The 18,415-nt window shown below is 37.2% G+C and overlaps 1 protein-coding gene across 2 annotated transcripts in view; it reads right to left on the bottom strand.

Annotated features, from left to right (window-relative positions):
* Positions 1-16,835, bottom strand: part of LOC111821221 (B-cell scaffold protein with ankyrin repeats-like) — a 101,340-nt gene extending 84,505 nt beyond the window's left edge. The window contains exon 1 of one of the 2 annotated variants that reach the window (XM_023734732.1): positions 16,653-16,835. In XM_023734732.1, coding sequence (XP_023590500.1) covers positions 16,653-16,722 — 70 coding nt within the window. In that variant the 5' untranslated portion in view covers positions 16,723-16,835. Of the gene's footprint in view, positions 1-6,448; positions 6,588-16,652 lie in introns of those variants that run through there. The other variant, XM_023734733.1, reaches the window with a different exon arrangement.
* Positions 16,836-18,415: the final 1,580 nt, after the last annotated feature.

The raw sequence follows: 18,415 nt of genomic DNA, 5'->3' as shown, positions 1-18,415 counted from the left end.
AGCCTATGTGATTATCAAAACAGTGACAGGTGTGCACGGTTTAACAGGAAAATACCAACAAAATCATTTGATCAGTTGAGATGCACACATGCTCTTTAAATTATCAGCTGCACACACACAGACTCGCACACACACTCCAAAATATGCTTATATTTAGAATTCACCTATGCACAATTGCATACTGAAAAGTTCAAGGAATCCTATCTTTTTAATAAGTAGATCTGTTAATGTAAACTTTTAAAATGGTCTTTTTTCCATAAATAATACTACAAAAGCACAGCTCTCTTTCCTAGTTCTGTTTCATCCACATTTCGTTTTTTCTAATAATCACTTTCTGATTTTCTCTAGCACATCCCAAAATCAGAACTCCCACCTGAACAGTAAGAAGTAATCATAAGATAATTAAAGAAATAGGAAAATTGTGTGAGTCCTCCTCAGCCTACCAATGCCATTTTCCCTACTTGTATATCCCCTTCAATTTATATTCCTATCATAAGCCTCCCTCCCTCTCATTCAATCAAAATGTGGCCACCAGAACTTCATTTGCACCACGGTATACATGACACCAAGAAGCCCTGGTGGCAAAATGGTTAAGTATTTGACTGCCATCCAGAAAGTCAGTGGTTCGAATCCACCAGCTACTCTGCAGGAGAAAAGATCTGGCGATCTGCTCCTATAAAGATTATACAGCCTAGGAAACCCTATGGGGCAGCTGACATATAGGGTCATTTTGAGTCAGAATCGATTTGATGGCACACAACAATAGCATACATGACACTAAGGAAAACACAGGTTAAAGCAGTGCTACCAGTCCCTGGCTGAAAACAATCATCCTTTTTACCATTTAACAGCAATGAGAACTTTGTGCAAATGAACTTATTTCTGTGTTCAGATAACAGTGCATCATGTAGTTACATATAATTGTGAAACAATGGCTTACAGGAAATTGAAGATTCATTTTTAGTTGTAGAAATTTCTCAGATCACTGGAACAGTGTAATATGCATATTAAAAACTTATTTCATCACTGATGACTTTTTCCAAGGAATACACATGCTACAGAACACTGTTTGGGCAGCACAGTGCTAAAGGAATAAAGCCCTGGAAGTGTGAGTTCAGGTATCTCAAGTATTGGCAATAAGGTAAGAGGAGTATGAGTTACCCTTCACAATGTCCCATACGACCTACTTACCTAGCAACAGACATAATAACCTACTATGTTCTAAATATTATGATACGTTCTTTCATCCTTTGTTGATGAAAAAACATGAGAAACAAAGAGTTCTTGTAACTGAGTTATGTAAGGTCATACAAGACTTCAAATTCAGAATGAGGAACCAAAGCCTTGATTTTTATATGCACCAGATCAGAAAATGATTCTAAGAAGTCATAAAGTGATAAAATACTATGCATTGACACGATATACATTTTAATGACTATTCTATAATTTTCCCAAGAAGCAGAAATATTGTGTTGTTAATTTCTCAGCAGAAATTATAAAACAAATAGAAAATCCATCCCTTTTTTCTTTTGATAATTACAAATGTTTCCTAATTACCTGCATGTTACCTAGCACTAGAAATTTTTCTAGGAGGACCTTTCTATTATTCTGCTGACCCTCCAGGCGAGGCACTGCATAGATTTTACACTCTGTAGAGAATAAATTGTTTCAAACAAAATTTAAGCAATTCTGAATAGATCACTAAAGCTTTACCTATGCAACTATATCAACTATTATTTTTACCTATATGACAAAATCAGAAACTCATTCAACACAAAAGTCATTAAGAGACTCTGAGTTGCAGACAAAAAATGTGGAACAGAATTCAAATTCATATAAAAAGACCAGACTTAATGGTCTGACAAAGTCTGGAGGAACCCCCAAAACTATGGCCCCCAGATGCTCTGTTAACCCAGAACTGAAACCATTCCCAAAGCCCACTCTTCAGACAAAGATTAGACGGGACTATAAAACAAAAAATAATACAAGTGAGGATTGTACTTCTTTATCCTATCAGATATACGAGACCAAATGGGCAGCTCCTGTCCAAAAGCAGGATGAGAAGGCAGGAAGGGACAGGAATGGGATGAATGGACTCAGGGAACCTGGGGTGAAAAGGGGGAGTGTGCTGTCACAATGTGGGGATTGCAACTAATGTCACAAAACAATATGTGTATAAATTTTTGAATGAGAAATTAACTTGAGCTATAAACTTTCACCTAAAGCACAATAAAAAAAAATTACCCAAAAAAAAAAAAAAAAAGAGAGACTCTGAGTCAAATCTACTATGATCCTATTGTCATGGATTGAATTGTGTCCCCCAAAAATATCTGTCAACTTGGCTGGGTCATGATTCCCAGTATTGTATGATTGTCTACCATTTCGTAATCTGATGTGATTTCCTTAAGTGTTGTAAATTCAATCACTATGATCTAATAAGATGGATTAGCAGCAGTTACACTGATGAGGTCTACAAGATTGGACAGTGTCTTAATCCAATCTCTTTTGAGATACAAAAGAGAGAACCAAGCAGAGGCACATGGGAACCTCATACCACCAAGAAAGCAGTGCTAGGAGCAGAGCGCATCCTTTGGACCTGAGGTTCCTGCACAGACAAGCTCCTAGACCAAGGAAAGACTGACGACATGGACCTCCCTCCAGAGCTGACAGATAAAGTGTTTCCCTGGAGCTGATGCCCTGAATTTGGACTTGTAGCCTACCAGACTGTGAGAGAATAAATTTCTCTTTGTTAAAGCCATCCACTTGCGGTATTTCTGTTATAGCAGCACTAGATGACTAAGACACCTGTTTTGTTTGTTTTCTAGTTTATTTGTTTGTTTTTGGTAACATATAATATACATGTTGACTAAATCTCCTTCAAGAATAAACTAAGAAAATTAACTTACTTTTTATCTTTTAAAAAAGGATGATGTCTAAACAGTTAAATTGTCAAATGTTCTTTACCTATTAGCTTTTACCTGAAAACAACACACAATTTCACATATAGTACCATATAATTTGTCTTCATAGAAGATCATAGGTTTCATCCAGTTCAATTTGTACTGAATACCCAGACATATATTTGTTTGAGAAATTACAGTGTTCAATACTGTGAAGAAAAAAATTAATCAGAGGAACATGAAAGAACACTTATACAAAACTCTTGGTCCTAAGATTTATGTATATGTGGCACCAAAAGTGCAGAGAAAGAGCCACATAAACACATTCCATCAAAGAAAAGTGTAAGTTGAACACTACTTCATGCAGAAAGCAGTAGTAATATTTCCTATTTGCTAAGCATCTGTGATGGGGCATCGGTGGTTCACTGGTAGAATTCTCACCTTCCCTGTAAGAGATCCAGGCTCGATTCTGGCACATGCACCTCATGTGCAGCCACAGAAACCACCCGTCTGTCCAGTGGAGGCTTGCATGTTACTATTATGCTGAACAGGTTTCAGCAGAGCCTCCAGACTAAGACAGAGTAGGATAAAATGCCTGGCGAACTACTTCCAAAAATCAGTCAATAAAAACCCTATGGATCACAACGGTCAGATCCACAACCGATCGTGGAGATGGCACAGCATGTGGCAGCATTCTGTTCTGTTGTTCATGAACTCACCATGAGTCAGGGGCCTGCCTGACAGCAGCTAACAATAAGCATCTGCTATCCTCTAGGCACTTTATAGAATTACATTTAATCATCATGATGTTCCTGTAAAGTAGGTGTGTTACCCTACTTCAGATACAAAGAAATTGGATTTTTAGAGCAGCTAAATAAATTGCTCAAAGTTATGCAATTAGTGACAGATCCTATATTTCAGTTATATAAATATAGGTACGGATGATATATAGATGCAGATACAGATGTGTAGATAATTAGCCCATAAATTTTAACACAACTTGGAGTTAATCTTTTAAAGTAAACCAACCCATTGCCATCAAGTCGATTCTGACTCAGAGCAACCTTATATGACAGAGGAGAACTGTCTCATAGGGCTTCCAAGGCTGTAAATCTTTATGGACGCAGACTGCCACATCTCTCTTCCACAGAGCGGCTGATAGGTTTGAACTACTGGCCTTTCAGTTAGCAGCTGAGCACTTTAACCACTCTGCCACCAGGGATCCTCTTTTAAAATAACATTTATCAGTGTTAAATTGGATAGATGTATAGGAAAGCAGGTGAGAAATTAGATTAGTTTGACTGGATATCCACACATCATTAAAGATATATTTTCAATTCCCTTAAGAAGACACTGTACTTTTCATTTTAACATCTTATATAGTTCAATATTAACTAATTTAAAAATTAAATATTTTTTCTGCCTTTAGTTTGATGCAGAGGCCACGTTTTCCAATTAATGATTAAGAGGATCAATTTTGTGATAAAATATTATGTGGAAATACATTTTAAATATAAAAAGCAGTATCTTGTTACATTTGTTCACAGAACCACATGGGAAAGTTCAATCTTCATGCAGTTGTAACATGAGTAAGTGGGAAGTTCCCAACTTGTTATTTGATTTAAATGAACCAAGTTACTATGTATTTCTACTGTGCCCTTTTATATACAGCCTCTTCTACCCAAATCAATTCAAAAGAAAAAAAGACTTAATAGCATATCAAGGATAATTCTCTGCAAATTAATATAGAAATACAATGCAATTCCAATGGAATGAAAGGCATCTATTTTTGGTGGTGCAGATCCACTAAATAAGGAGAAGGATCAGGAGTCAGTAATTCCCTGGGTCCCCACTCCAGACTGGGTTTACCCAGTGTGTTCCGGATGCCAACAGCTGGTTCAGTGCCTTTCTGATTCCTCAGTTTCCTGATGGTGACAGAGATAGCAGATTCCCCCTGATGGACCAGGTAGGGAAGCTGTTTCTGACGGCTCAGCCTACAGGTTGCTCCCAAAGCCCTTATATCAATTCATCAATTTGTAAAACAACAAATTCCTTACATTAAATTTTTCTGTTTAAAATTGCTGTACTGTTTTCTACTATATGCAACTTAACCATGGCTTATACCACCTCCCAATCCAATTGCTTTATGGGAAGAAGGAGTAAAATTAGATAAAATAATCTTTAAATGCAAATATAAGAATGGAAGAATAAATATCTAATAATAGCCAATAAAATTACGGAAAAAAGAAACGTTTCTTGGAAGAACTTTCCTTGGGTGATACTGGCTTGGGAATAAACAAATATATTATTGGAAGAGAATGAGGAATAAATAATTCAGAATAAAGATTCCAGTATACATAAAACTTTGCTCAGTGGCAAAGGTGCTGTTTCAGTGAGTAGAGTACAGTTTATTTAATAAATGCTGGTTTCTCAACTGACTGCCCATATTTAAAAAAGATTAAGTTGGATTTCTGCCTCACGCTATAAACAAAACTAAATTCCAGGTACATTAGATAAGCAACTGTAAAAACTAAACTCTCAGAAAAAAAATACATACATAAAACTACATGTTTAATGTGGGAATTAGTAAGAGTTGTTCAGCCCAGAGAAGAAACGGAAGCTATGAAAGAAAAGATAGGTATATTTGACTCAATGAACACTTTAAAAAATGTTAAGTGGCAATAAATACCATAATCAAAATACTCTGACATATGATAAATTAGGAAAAATATGCATGATGCATAAGACAACCTTTAAATGTTAATACATAATAGAAATATGAATAAATGATAAAAATCTGTAACATAGAAGAACAAATCCAAATATAAAAGATTCTCAATTTGAAGAAGAAAATGCTAATTAAAATAATAGTGAAATGTCACTATGAAATTACCTCCTGCTGGAGGTGACGACTGGACTAAGGTTCTCTCTAAACAGCTGGATAAATTGTGAATTTTATTAGCATTTTTATGAAAGTTATCTGGTAACAGCTATTCAACAATACGACATAAGAGAAAATCACACCTCTAACGGATTTCATTGGACTATTTTTCTGAAAATTTGTAATAGTTTAGAGCAGTGCTGTGCAAGAGAAAACACAATACAAGCCACAAATGCAAGCCACACCTGTAATTTTAATTTTTTTAGCAGCCACATTATAACAAATAAAAATAAGTGAAATTCCTTATATTTTAATTCGATTAATTTACTATGTTATTTCAACACGTATCAATATAAACATTATTAATGAGGTATTTTACATTATATTTTTTGTGCTGTGTCTTTAAAAACTGGTGTGTATTTTATACTAACAGCACATCCCAGTTTGAAGCAGCCATTTTTCAAGTGCAGGCTGCAGCCCAAGACCAGATAAAAAGTATCAAACCACAAGCTGTTTACAGTTTACCCAGGAAGTAACAAACTTCTGGAGTAGAAACCTAGGGCAAAGGTAACTTCTCAGGGGTTAGGGGAAAAATCTCTCCAGCTGTTTTTTTTCCAGAGAACTAAGACAAAGGGCCACAAAAAGGAACTCATTTCACCACACATACCTCTGTCAGGGGACACAATTTTGAGCTCATTGTCTTGTGTTTTGTACCCAGCTACATTCAGTTTCTTGGATGTAGACAGGAAAAATGCAGTGGGATGGACTTACTCAGGGCCGAAATTTTCTCAAGTAGGTGTGACAGGAAAAAAAAAAAAAAAAGATGGATCAGGGAGTTGAAGCATATGGGAAGACAAGACTACAATAATGATATATGGATTCTAATTTGGATAAAAAAGGAAGGGAAGAACAATAGAAAGTAAAGCTAAGGAATAATTTAACATCGTACCAAAGTTTTCAGAGAATGAAATATCAGTTATTTTCCATTTAGATCCATACCAAACAGAAAAAAAAAAGGAAGGAAGGAAGGGAAGGGCAGGAGGAGCTCCACAACATGGATGAAAATAAAGGAAGAAGGGAGGAAAAAGCAGCAGGAAGACTTAAACACATCAGAAAAGAGTCACTAATGGAATTTATGAAACTCTTATCGGAAAGTTTTCATAGGGGAAAATCCTCTCTGGTGTGATGTCATCAGCATTTTCCTATAATTTGACAGCAATGGGTTTGTTTTTTGTTGTTGTTTTGGTTTGGTTTGGAAGTTGCTATAGTATCACTGACCTTAAACAAAATAAAACCCCATTCTTGATGTCACATCCCCTCCAGCTATCACTATCTTTTTACTCTCTGGCTAGCATGCTTTCACCTTGTCTACATCCTCATCGTCACCCTTCAATCCACCCCAATCAGACTTTCATTCTCTCTACTAAAGCTACTTACTACTCTTCCTAAGGTCATCCTAAGTTTCAGGATGACAATCCATTTTCTAATTTTCAGTTTTTGATGTACCCGACCCATCAGAAGAATTTGAATGAGTTCATCCCCTTTACCTTCCTGTAAACATTCTATTTTTGGATTCTTGCTACTATACTCTTTTGGTTTTCTTCTTTTCTTTTTAATCTCTCCTGAATCATATTGGTCAGCTCCTCCTTCTCTACCAATAGTTAAATGTCTTCTTTTGTGGGTCATCTTTCTTTCTACTCTAAACTCTTTTTCTATGTTATCCTATTTACTGTTATAATTTTAAATGCTGTATTTTTGCCAGTGATTCCCAATTTTATATCTCCGGCCCAACTGCCTTTGTGAACTCCAGATCCTAATATCAAATTGCTTACTTGACATCTCTACCTGGATACTTCTCAGGCACCTCAAATATAACACATCCAAAATTAAAATCCTGGTGTTTGTCTTAGTCACCTAGTGCTGCCATAACAGAAATACCACAAGTGGATGGTTTTAACAAAGAGAAGTTTATTTCCTCACAGTCAAAGTAGGCTAAATGTCCAAATTCAGGGCATCACCTCCAGCGGAAGGCTTTCTCTCTCTGTGGGACTTCTTCTCATCAGTCTTCCCCCAGACTAGGAGCTTCTCGGCACAGGGACCCCGGTCCAAAGGACGTGCTCTGCTCCCAGCACTGCTTTCTTGATGGTATGAGGTCCCCCTGTCTCACTGCTCACTTCTGTCTTTTGTATCTCGAGAGATTGCCTCAGGACACAATCCAGTCTTGTAGATCAGGTCCTGCCTTACTAACACAATTGCCACCCATCCTCCCTCATTAACATCATAGAGGCAGGTTTACAACATACAAGAAAATCACACAGTACCAGGAATCATGGCCTAGCCAAATTGATACACAAATTTTGGGGGACATAATTCACACAATGACAGTGTTATCTCACGTCTTCCTAATTTCCTCCTTCTCCTTCAATCCTTTTCATAAAAGTAAATGACAACTTCATGATCCTTCCTGTCGTTGATGCCACAAAGCTAGGAGTTATTCTTCACACCTCTTTCTCTCTCACACTTCACATTTTCCATAATATCGTAAAAGGCCTGTAGCAATAGTTCTTAATAAGTCTGTTTCCTTCTCCTTATCTTTTCTTGGTTGATGAACCCCTTATTGGAAATCTTAGGTAGTACAAATGATTAATATGTTCAGCAGCTCACTGAAAGTTTGGTGGTTTAAGCCCACCCAGAGGAACCTCATAAGAAAGGCCTGGCAATCTACTTTCAAAAAATCAGCCATGAAAACCCTGTGGAGCACAGTTCTACTCTGACATACCTGGGGTCACCAGGAGTCAAAGTCAACTCAAAGGCAACTTTTTTTTTTTAAGCTCCTCATTGTTCATCAACTTCCACCTCGCATTCCTCCAAATCATGGTCCCAACAGCAGCTTATTCGATCTTCTAAAAATAAAAATCTGACCACGTTATGTCTGTTCTAAAATACTTTGATAGCTACCCACTACACTTGGCTGACTTTTTACACAGTTTTATGCAATTTAGTTTCTGTTTTCCAGATTCTTCTTCCACTCCCTTCACTTTTGTTCATTACAACCCAATGAGTGTGACCTTGTGAAATCTTGAAAATGTTTTGTCATTCTGAGTCTCAATCCTTCACTTGCAACATTGCACTTAATTGATCACACCTAAATTTCATTGATTTGGACTATGTTTCCAGTTTACCAAGACAAAAAGCAAACCCACTGCCATCTATTCAATTCAAACTCATAGCAACCCTATAGGACAGAGTAGAACAGCCCCGTAGAGTTTCCAAAGTTGTTCTCTTTATGGAAGCAGACTGCCACACCATTCTCCCTTGGAGTGGCTGGTAGGTTTGTACTGCTGATGTTTCGGTTAGCAGCCAAGTGCTTAACCACTGCACCACTAGGACTCCTTAGTTTACCAAGAACACAGTGAATTCTGATTTTGTTTTCCAAGGTGATTAATAATCCCATTATTAATATACCACCTGTAATTTAAAGAGGATACTATGTTTTCTACTCTGTTAATGATTAACATGTTGATCGAGGGCCAATCTCTGAAGTACAGTACTTATTATGTTGCTTCAGATTGATATTAATCCACTGATATGGACTGAATTATGTCCCCCCAAAAATATGTGTATCAGTTTGGCTGGGCCATGATTCCCAGTATTGTGTGATTTTCCTATATGTTGTAAATCCTGCCTCTATGATGTTAATGAGGGAGGATGGGCAGCAGGTGTGTTAGCAAGGCAAAACTCAGTCTACAAGAATTGTGTCTTGAGGCAATCTCTTGAGATATAAAAGAGAAAACTGAGCAGAGAGATGGGGGGGGGGGACCTCATACCACCAAGAAAGCAGTGCCAAGAGCAGAGCGTATCCTTTGGACCCAAGGTCCCTGTGTGGAGAAGCTCCTAGTCCGGGGGAAGATTGTTGAGAAGGCCGACAGAGAGAGAATGCCTTCTCCTGGAGCTGACGTCCTGAATTTGGACTTTTAGACTACTTTACTGTGAGGAAATAAATTTTCCTTGTTAAAGCCATCCACTTGTTGTATTTTTGTTACAGCAGCGCTAGATGACTAAGACATTACACATATAAAGTTTTCATAATAGCCTGTCAGTAATATCATTTTTTTCACATGCCAGAAGGATTGAGATAATAGCTATTAAATTATACTACTCTTATACCTCCTCTTCTCTTTTACTGAGATAAATTTGTAAGCATGCTCTTACTATGTTTGCCTCACTTTAACTAAATTTTAAAATTGCCAGAAGCAGTATGTTCTAAATTCTTTGGATAGATAAAAACATCCTATCAAACATCCTATAAAAACATAGAAATACACTGTTGTTATAATTTTATAACTACATCACTCAAAACTCCTAGCTTCTTAAGTAACAGTGTATTTGCAATATTAATCTTTGAATGGGTTATTTATTCACCAAATCTGAGGACTTCAAGTCAGAAGGCTTAAAAATAGTGCACAAACTTTCTTCATGTTTCAGTAATAAAGCCAGGAAGCCCCAAAATACTCTTATCTGGAGGACCACTAGACTTCCTCATAAGGCACCCTATTTTCCGTGCCTTAAGGAATAATTCTCAGTTTGTATAATGTTCAACAGAAGATACATAGCAGGCATGGTTTTTAACAACAGCTACAATTTTCCAAAAGAGAAGAAGCTTATGGTAGCAAAAATGACAGTTTGTGAGAAATAAAGTTACTCTAGCTCAAACTTTTTTCTTTTTCTTCCAAGAAAGAGAAATTCATTCAAACTAGCTCATGAAAAGAGAAGGTAAGTGTAAGGATACACTAAGCAATTTCATGGACAAGCTAGATGCAAAAAACAAGTACATCTGGGACTCAGATAGCCTGGAACTAGAAAGAAACTGAGGCTACTACCTATATGTCAGTCCTCCTTGATTCTCTCATCTTTTCTTCATTTCTTTTTATCAATCTTCCACATGAGTCAACCTGGCTATCAGCCTCTACTGTGTTTCAGATAAATCACTGACCTTCATCTGACAACAATCCCATTATATCTTCTTTGAAAGGAAAGAAGGGTTTTGATTGATCCAACAAATCCATTTAAGCCAGACAACACACATCATTGGCCATTAGGCAACCAGTGAGCTGTTTGTCTATTAATCAAGTTCTATTCTTTGCCAAAATGACCATTTCTGGTAATCTGGACAATTACATGAGTCTAGCTATTTTTCATGGGCTGTGTATGGACAAGATATTACAGAGAATTTCTGACCTACAGCTAAGTGGCTGAAGTAAGGAAAATTCTATACTTGTACTGAAAGGTCATAACAGAGAATTAAGGAAGCTACCTCATTAATTGAAACCAAAGTAGATTTTTGCCTGCTTTATCTCATTCACTTTTCCAGTAGTGACCTAATAGTTCATTAATTGTACTAAAAATCCATCATCAACTGAGATTTGCAACTTTTCTATAGTCTATTAAGTCTAAACAAAATGTGATCCTGCCCAAAAAATGAAGCACATAGTAAACGAAATACCAAATCAATGTCTTCTTTATAATGCAGAAATCATATAAAAAATGAAGCACTGGGAATTGCTAATATGGAAAAGTGACAGAGGAGCTTAAAAGAAAGGAAAATATGACACATAGTATAATAAAACATAACTTATTTTAATAAAATGCATACAAAGGAAATCTTATAGAAGACCACAAAACATTGATGAATCACTTCTCATGATTACAAAGAGAAGTGGTCTTTCTGGATTATTTCAATGTGCAGCACTTAGAAACAACAAAAATTTTTGTCCAGTGGTAAATGTCTAAAAACATCATTATTTTTCTCTGAGTAAAAAATAAATACAAGACAGGTATAACTCCATGCAATATCTGATATTTTCGTCACCTGGACTACATCAACGTCTGTGGTAAAATATAGGTATCATTCTTTATACTCAGCATTTTTAACAATAACTTCAGGAATATTTTCCTTCCTGTATTTATTTTATAGCTGTATCTATGAATAAGACAATAAAATAGCAATGGTAACTTAGGTGAGTAAGTAACAGCCATTTGAATTCTTAAAACATGTGGTACCCAATTCTTAAAACATTTGGTAGGAATGGTGTTCCTCACTTCACACTGAAACTTTTGGAATCTAGCAGTAAATATTTTGGTAAAATAGATTCTTCATCTTCTTATAATTTGAAGCCATGTCCCATAATTTTCTGTTTGATACTTATTTTTTCACGCATACTTACATACATTTTTAAATTAGTCACCACTGGTATTCTGTGATATAAGAAAATAAAGTATACTCTTTTTCTTGCCCTATTAAATTTCGGTTTTATTCTTTCCCATAACTGCTCCAGTTTAATGCCCTTTTAATCAATATATCCTTAGTTCTTCTCATTGTGGATTTCTTTTTCTTCTGTCAGAACTATTGGCAGTATCTTTCTATAGGAAGCCATACCCCTTAAATTTTTTGATGTAGAAGCTTGATAGCTTCATTCATTAAATTTACCCCCAAGTCAATATGAGGCAGTTTCACCATAAAAATCATATCCTTTATATGTAAATGTGACACAATTGACCAATGGCCTAACATGTATTAATCAATTGTTATGACACTCTGAAAAGCACTTCACATGCACTTTCTCTTATAATTCTCAAAACAGCTCTATAAAGTAAAAGCTACTGTTCTCACTCTTGACAACATTATGTATTACATAAGGAAACTTTGCCCGGTTCTGTGCCACCGTCAAGACCATTGGCAACATAAGGTCCCCATGAGTCAGAAATGACTTGATGGTAACTAATGATTTACTTTGGACACATCATCAGGAGGGATCAATCACTAGAGGAGGACATAGTGTTTGGTGAAGTACAGAGACAATGAGGGCATGGGAAACCCTCAGTGAAATGGATTGGCACAATGGCCACAACCATGGACTTGAACATGCCGGCAATCATGAGGATGATGCAGGATAGGGCAACGTTTCTTTCTGTTGTACATAAGACACTGTGTCAATACATCCCATTGATGGTCTTCCTCTTTTTCAATGACCCTCTACTTTACCAAGCATGATGTCCTTCTCCAGAACTGGTCGCCCTTGATAACACGTCCAAAGTATGTGAGACATAGTCTCGCTCGCCATCATTGCTTCTAAGGAATATTCTGGCTGTACTTCTTCTAAGACAGGCTTGTTTGTCCTTCTGGAAGTCCATGGTATATTCAATATTCTTTGCCAACACCATAATTCAAAGGTATCAGTTCTTCTTTGTTCATCCTTATTCATTGTCCAGCTCTTGCATGCATATGAGGAGATTGAAACTACTATGGCTTGGAACAGGGGCACCTTAGTCCTCAAAGTGACATCTTTGCTTTTCAACACTTTAAAGAGGTCTTTTGCAGCAGATTTGCCTAATGCAATATGTCATTTGATTTCTTGATTGCTGCTTCCATGGGCGTTGATTATAGATTCAAGTAAAATGAAATTCTTGACAATTTCAATCTTTTTTCCATTTATCATGATGTTGCTTACTGGTTCAGTTGTGAGGATTTTTGTTTTCTTTATGTTAGGATGTAATCCATACTGAAGGTTGTGGTCGTTGAGCTTCATCAGTAAGTGCTTCAAGTTCTCTTCGCTTTCAGCAAGCAAGGCTGTGTCGTCTGCTTATTGTAGGTTACTAATGAGTCTTCCTCAAATCCTGATGCCATGTTCATCTTCATACAGTCCGGCTTCTCAGATTATTCCCTCAGCATATGGATTAAATAAGTATAGTGAAAGGATACAACCCTGACACAAACCTTGTCTGATTTTAAACCATTCAGAATCCCCTTCTCTCTTCAAACAACGGACTCTTGGGCTATATACAGGCTCTGCATGAGCACAATTAAGTGTTCTGGAATTCCCATTCTTTGCAATGTTATCCATAACTTGTTATGATCCTCACAGTTGAATGCCTTTGTTTAGTCAATAAAACACAGGTAAACATCTTTCTGGTATTCTCTGCTTTCAGCCAATATCCATCTGACTTCAGCAATGATATACTTCATTCGAAGTCCTCTTCAGAATCTGGCAGTTCCCTGTCGATGTACTGATGCAACTGCTTTTGAAAGATCTTCAGCAAAATTTTTCTTGCATGTGATATTAACGATATTGTTTGATAATTTCCACATATGAGCTACTGATGGTCTGTTCCATAGTGGGCCCCTGGCCTTTTTCTAATTGATGATATTGAGCTTCTCTGTCTTCTCTTCCCACAGATGCAGTCAGTTCGATTCCTGTGCATTCCATCCGGCGAAGTCCACATGTATAGTCGCCTTTTATGTTGTTGAAAAAAGGTTATTTGCAATGAAAAAGTCATTGATCTTGCAAAATTCTATCATGCAATCTCCAATGTCCTTTCTATCACCAAGGCTATAGTTTCCAACTACCAATCCTTCTTTGTTTCCACCTTTCACATTTCAATTACCAGTAATTATCAATGCATCTTGACCACATGTTTGATCTCTTTTAAAGAAGTTGGTAAAAATCTTCAATTTCTTCATCTTTGGCATTAGTAGTTGATGTGTAAATTTGAATAACGGTTGTATTAACTAGTCTTCCTTGTAGGCATATGGATATTATCCTATCACTGACAGTGATGTACTTCAGGATAAATCTTGAAATGTTCTTTTTGACGATAAATGTGACACCATTGCTCTTCAATTTATCTTAGTAGACCATATGATTGTCTGACTCAAAATGGCCAATAGCAGTCCATTTCAGATCACTAATGCCTAGGATATCGATCTTTATGCATTCCATTTCATTTCTGACAACTTTCAATTTTCCTAGATTCATACTGCATACATTCCACTTTCAAAATATTAATGGATCTTTTCAGCTGTTTTTTCTTATTTTGAGTCTTTCCACATAAGCAAATGAAGGTCCCAAAAGCTCTACTCCATCCACATTATTAAGGTCGACTTTACTTTGAGGAGGCAACTCTTCCTGAGTTGTATTCTGAATGCCTTCCAACCTGAGGTCCTCAACTCGTAGCACTAAACCCAGCAACATTCCACTGCTATTCATCACGTTTTTCACTGGCTAAAATTTTTTGAAGTGGATCATCATGCTCCTTCTTCCTAATCTGTCTTAGTCTGGAAGCTCTGTTGAAACCTGTCCACCATGCACGACCCTGCTGGTATTTGAAATACCAATGGCATAGCTTCCAGCATCACAGCTACCTACATGCTACCACAGTACAACAAACTGACAGATTAGTGGTGGAAAGTTTCATTATCTTGGCCAAATGTAAAGTAATTCAAGCAAGTGATAAATACCATATTGAGAGTGCCAAAGGAAAGCGTGGGGGGTGGGATGCACAGAAGAAATAGGAATAATCAGAATGATATAAAAGTTAGTTCACATCTGTCTAGGATTTTCACAAAAACAAGAGTCTCAAAGTATTGCTTGAGTATTAACTGAAGTAAAAGCCATATTTCAACTAAACTGTTTAATCTAGAAGTTTAAAACAAATTATACCTCATTGTATTTAATTAAATTATTAAGATAAAGTTACAAAACAGCTAACTTGCTCGAAGTTCAAAAGACGTGTTGGGTTAATTTATAGATGTTAGCAAAGGCTACTCTCCTGCAGCCCATCAGAGCCACAGACAGTTTTCAAGAATGTCAATGTTCAATGTTTAAAATGTTAACATATTAATATATCATGGGTTCTAATTCCTTTCTTGTCATTTTCTATGGTCACAAATATACTTCTTATTTTAAAGTCCCTTTAAATTTATTTGTTTAAAAAGATATACTAGCCAAGAGAAGCCACTAAAGTCAAAATGGCAATATCTAAAAAATGCTAGTAGGTCATGAGAACTTTAATTCTATTCAACAAATTAATAGAATGCCAGTCAGAATATATTTTCTTGTTGCATTCATCACCATGAGAAATCTGCATACCCAAGTGGAAGCTTTCTTTTCCTTCAAAATTGAACACTTTTTATAGTCATTATACAATTCCCAAACGCATTTTAAATACTTTAAAAAGAAGTTAATATATCCACCTGAAGGTCTATTTAAGCTGTAAAACCATGTATATATTCAACCAAATTTACTCTTTTTCCCTTAACAAGATAGTAAAGCTTTTAGAATGAGTGGGGGAAGGTGCTGGCAGAGGTTCTACATAAAGTGACCTAGTAAGCCTGTCACCGTCCATCCAAGTAATTTGCCAGGTTGGAGTTTGTAACACCAGGCAGGTAAACTAGCAATTCTACAAATGGGCCAAAAGTTTAAGGACTAAACAAAAAAAACCAAACCCACTACTGTCAGTGGATCAGACTCATAGCCACCCTACAGGAGAGAGTAGAACTACCCCATAGGGCTTCCAAGGCTGTAAATCTTTATGGAAGCAGACTGCCACATCTTTCTCCCGCGGAGAGGCTGGTGAGTTCCAACCACCGACCTTTTAGTTAGCAGCCAAGCGCTACCAGGGGGCCTCTTCATAACTAAACACACATAAATTTAAAACACGCGTATAATTTTAAAATTTGTCCCATGAGGATTTTAGAAAATATCAGACCCCGACCTAGCGTTCTTAAAGTTTCAGCTAATCAAAAGCTGCAGACGTTGGTGGTTTTGCGCTGGCCAGAACACAGAGAAAGCGCCCACCTGGTCCAGGTTTCTCGTCAAAGAAGCCAATGGAACAGAAGAACCTTCCTGGCTGCCGGGCGGATCCGACAAAAACAGCAATTGGAAGAAAGAGGAAAGAGGAGGGCCATGGTCCCCAAAGGCGCACTGGCCTCAGTGGCCGCAGAACAGTTATTGCCTAATGGATGACCCTTAGTCTCGCAAAGCCCTGAGGGTTCAGTCTCCCCGTACCATTTCTCCAAACGCGCAACCACGCACCTGGGGGCACTGGGCCGCAGGGGGGCCTGTCCCGGCTCCCACCCCCTTTTCCTGGAGCTGCAGGCAGCATTGCGGCGACTGAAGCCAAGGGGCCTGTAGACAGGTGCCGGCGAAACCCGGGCACTCGGGGCCAGAGAGACTCTCCGGGAGTTCTTCTTTAAGCCCCCGCCCCTCCTCAATCTGCTCCCCACCCGGGCGCCCACGGCCAAGTCTCCGGAAATCGGGCGCTGAGCTCAGGCCGCAAGGCCAGGGCTGGGTTTTGCTCGGCGCCTTGAGGAAGTGAAACTGCTCAGGGGCTTGCTCTTTCAGGCTTTTTCAGCTGCGTTGTTTTCTCAGCCTTAACACTCTCTAACCGTGTTTCCCTCCTCACTTTTTCATCCAGGATATCTTTAGGGGTATGTTACCTGTTATCTCTTCTTGTCCCATTCTCAGTCTTTCTGTCCCACTTCCAAGCAGAAATAGGGATGCCAGAAATGGACATTTGCTGGAAAAGGGGAAAAATAGATGGAGTTACAGTTTTGTTTTTGTTTTTTAATATTTCACTTTGGACTTTTTAGGCTAGTTTTATAAATTATGAAGTGATTATTAAATCCTCATAGAATTTATTTCCTATTCTTGCTCCAATTCAGAACTGAGCCCAGTAAAAAATTGGTTATGAATCTGTAAGTCCCTCCAAAAAGAGTTCATTGTCTGTTTGTTTTGAAGACTGGGAAATACTAAAGGAGTATTACATCCTTAAAATAAATGTCCCTTCTTCTCTCGAGGATCTGTAAATTAATAATTTACCTTTTGAAGGTGAAAATATTTTTGAAGCTCAATTTGAAGATGTGGTAATAATTGATAGTTTGAATGCACCCTTCACCCTTTTTAAGCATCTTTCCGTCCTTTTTTTAGGAAACCTAAAGAAGGTTTAGGAATCCCTGGTTGGTGCGAACAGTTAATGTGCTTAGCTGCTAATGGAAAGGTTGGAAGTTCCAGTCCACCCAGATGTGCCTCAGAAGAAAGGCCTGGCAATCTACTTTAAAAAAAAAAGCCATGGAAAATCCTGTGGAGCACATTTCTACCCTGACACATATGGGGTCGCTGTGAATCAGAGTTGACTTGAAGTCAACTGATTTAAAGAAGATTTACTCAGCAACTACTTATCTCACAAAACATCTATTTCAGGAATATCATAAATGTCAAGTATCAAAGAAAATGTAATTAAAAAAAATAACTGGACTTTTTTTCAGTACTTTATAACACAACAAAGAAAATGTGGAGGAAATAGGAGGAATATCTGAAATGTCAGCAAATTTTGCAAACTGTTATTTTATCTGCTTTCTAATAGTTCCTGTAACCTTATTATTAACTTTAAATACATTTTCTGAACTTGAGATAATGGAGCAAAAGATTTTATCTAATTTATGAAATAATATCATATTGACAAGCTTATTGTCTTCTATAAGTACCTGTTTATTAAGACAGCTCAGTATAATAAAGTTATTGTGGCCCCAAGTAAAGATAAAAGGTTTAAATTTCAGTGTACATATAAACTCTCAGTCAATATTTTTAGAAATTGAATTCTTAGGAAAGCATAAGTCTTCTTAAACCAACCGCTTGTAGAAACAATGTCCTAAATGATGTACTTGCTAGTGTATATTGCTGACCAAGATTTTGAGGTGAAAGGAAGGGACATAAACACTCCAGCTTAGGTCCCTCGGTTAGGCAGGATGTACAAGAGTTCACATCTTCAAAGGCACTCCAATTTGTTCTATGGAAAT

This window comes from Trichechus manatus, unplaced genomic scaffold (genome assembly GCF_000243295.1).
Source record: "Trichechus manatus latirostris isolate Lorelei unplaced genomic scaffold, TriManLat1.0 scaffold00071, whole genome shotgun sequence".
Classification (NCBI taxonomy): Eukaryota; Metazoa; Chordata; class Mammalia; order Sirenia; family Trichechidae; genus Trichechus; species Trichechus manatus.
Note: the sequence above shows the minus strand (reverse complement) of the source record. Positions and strands in the feature narration are given on the sequence as shown.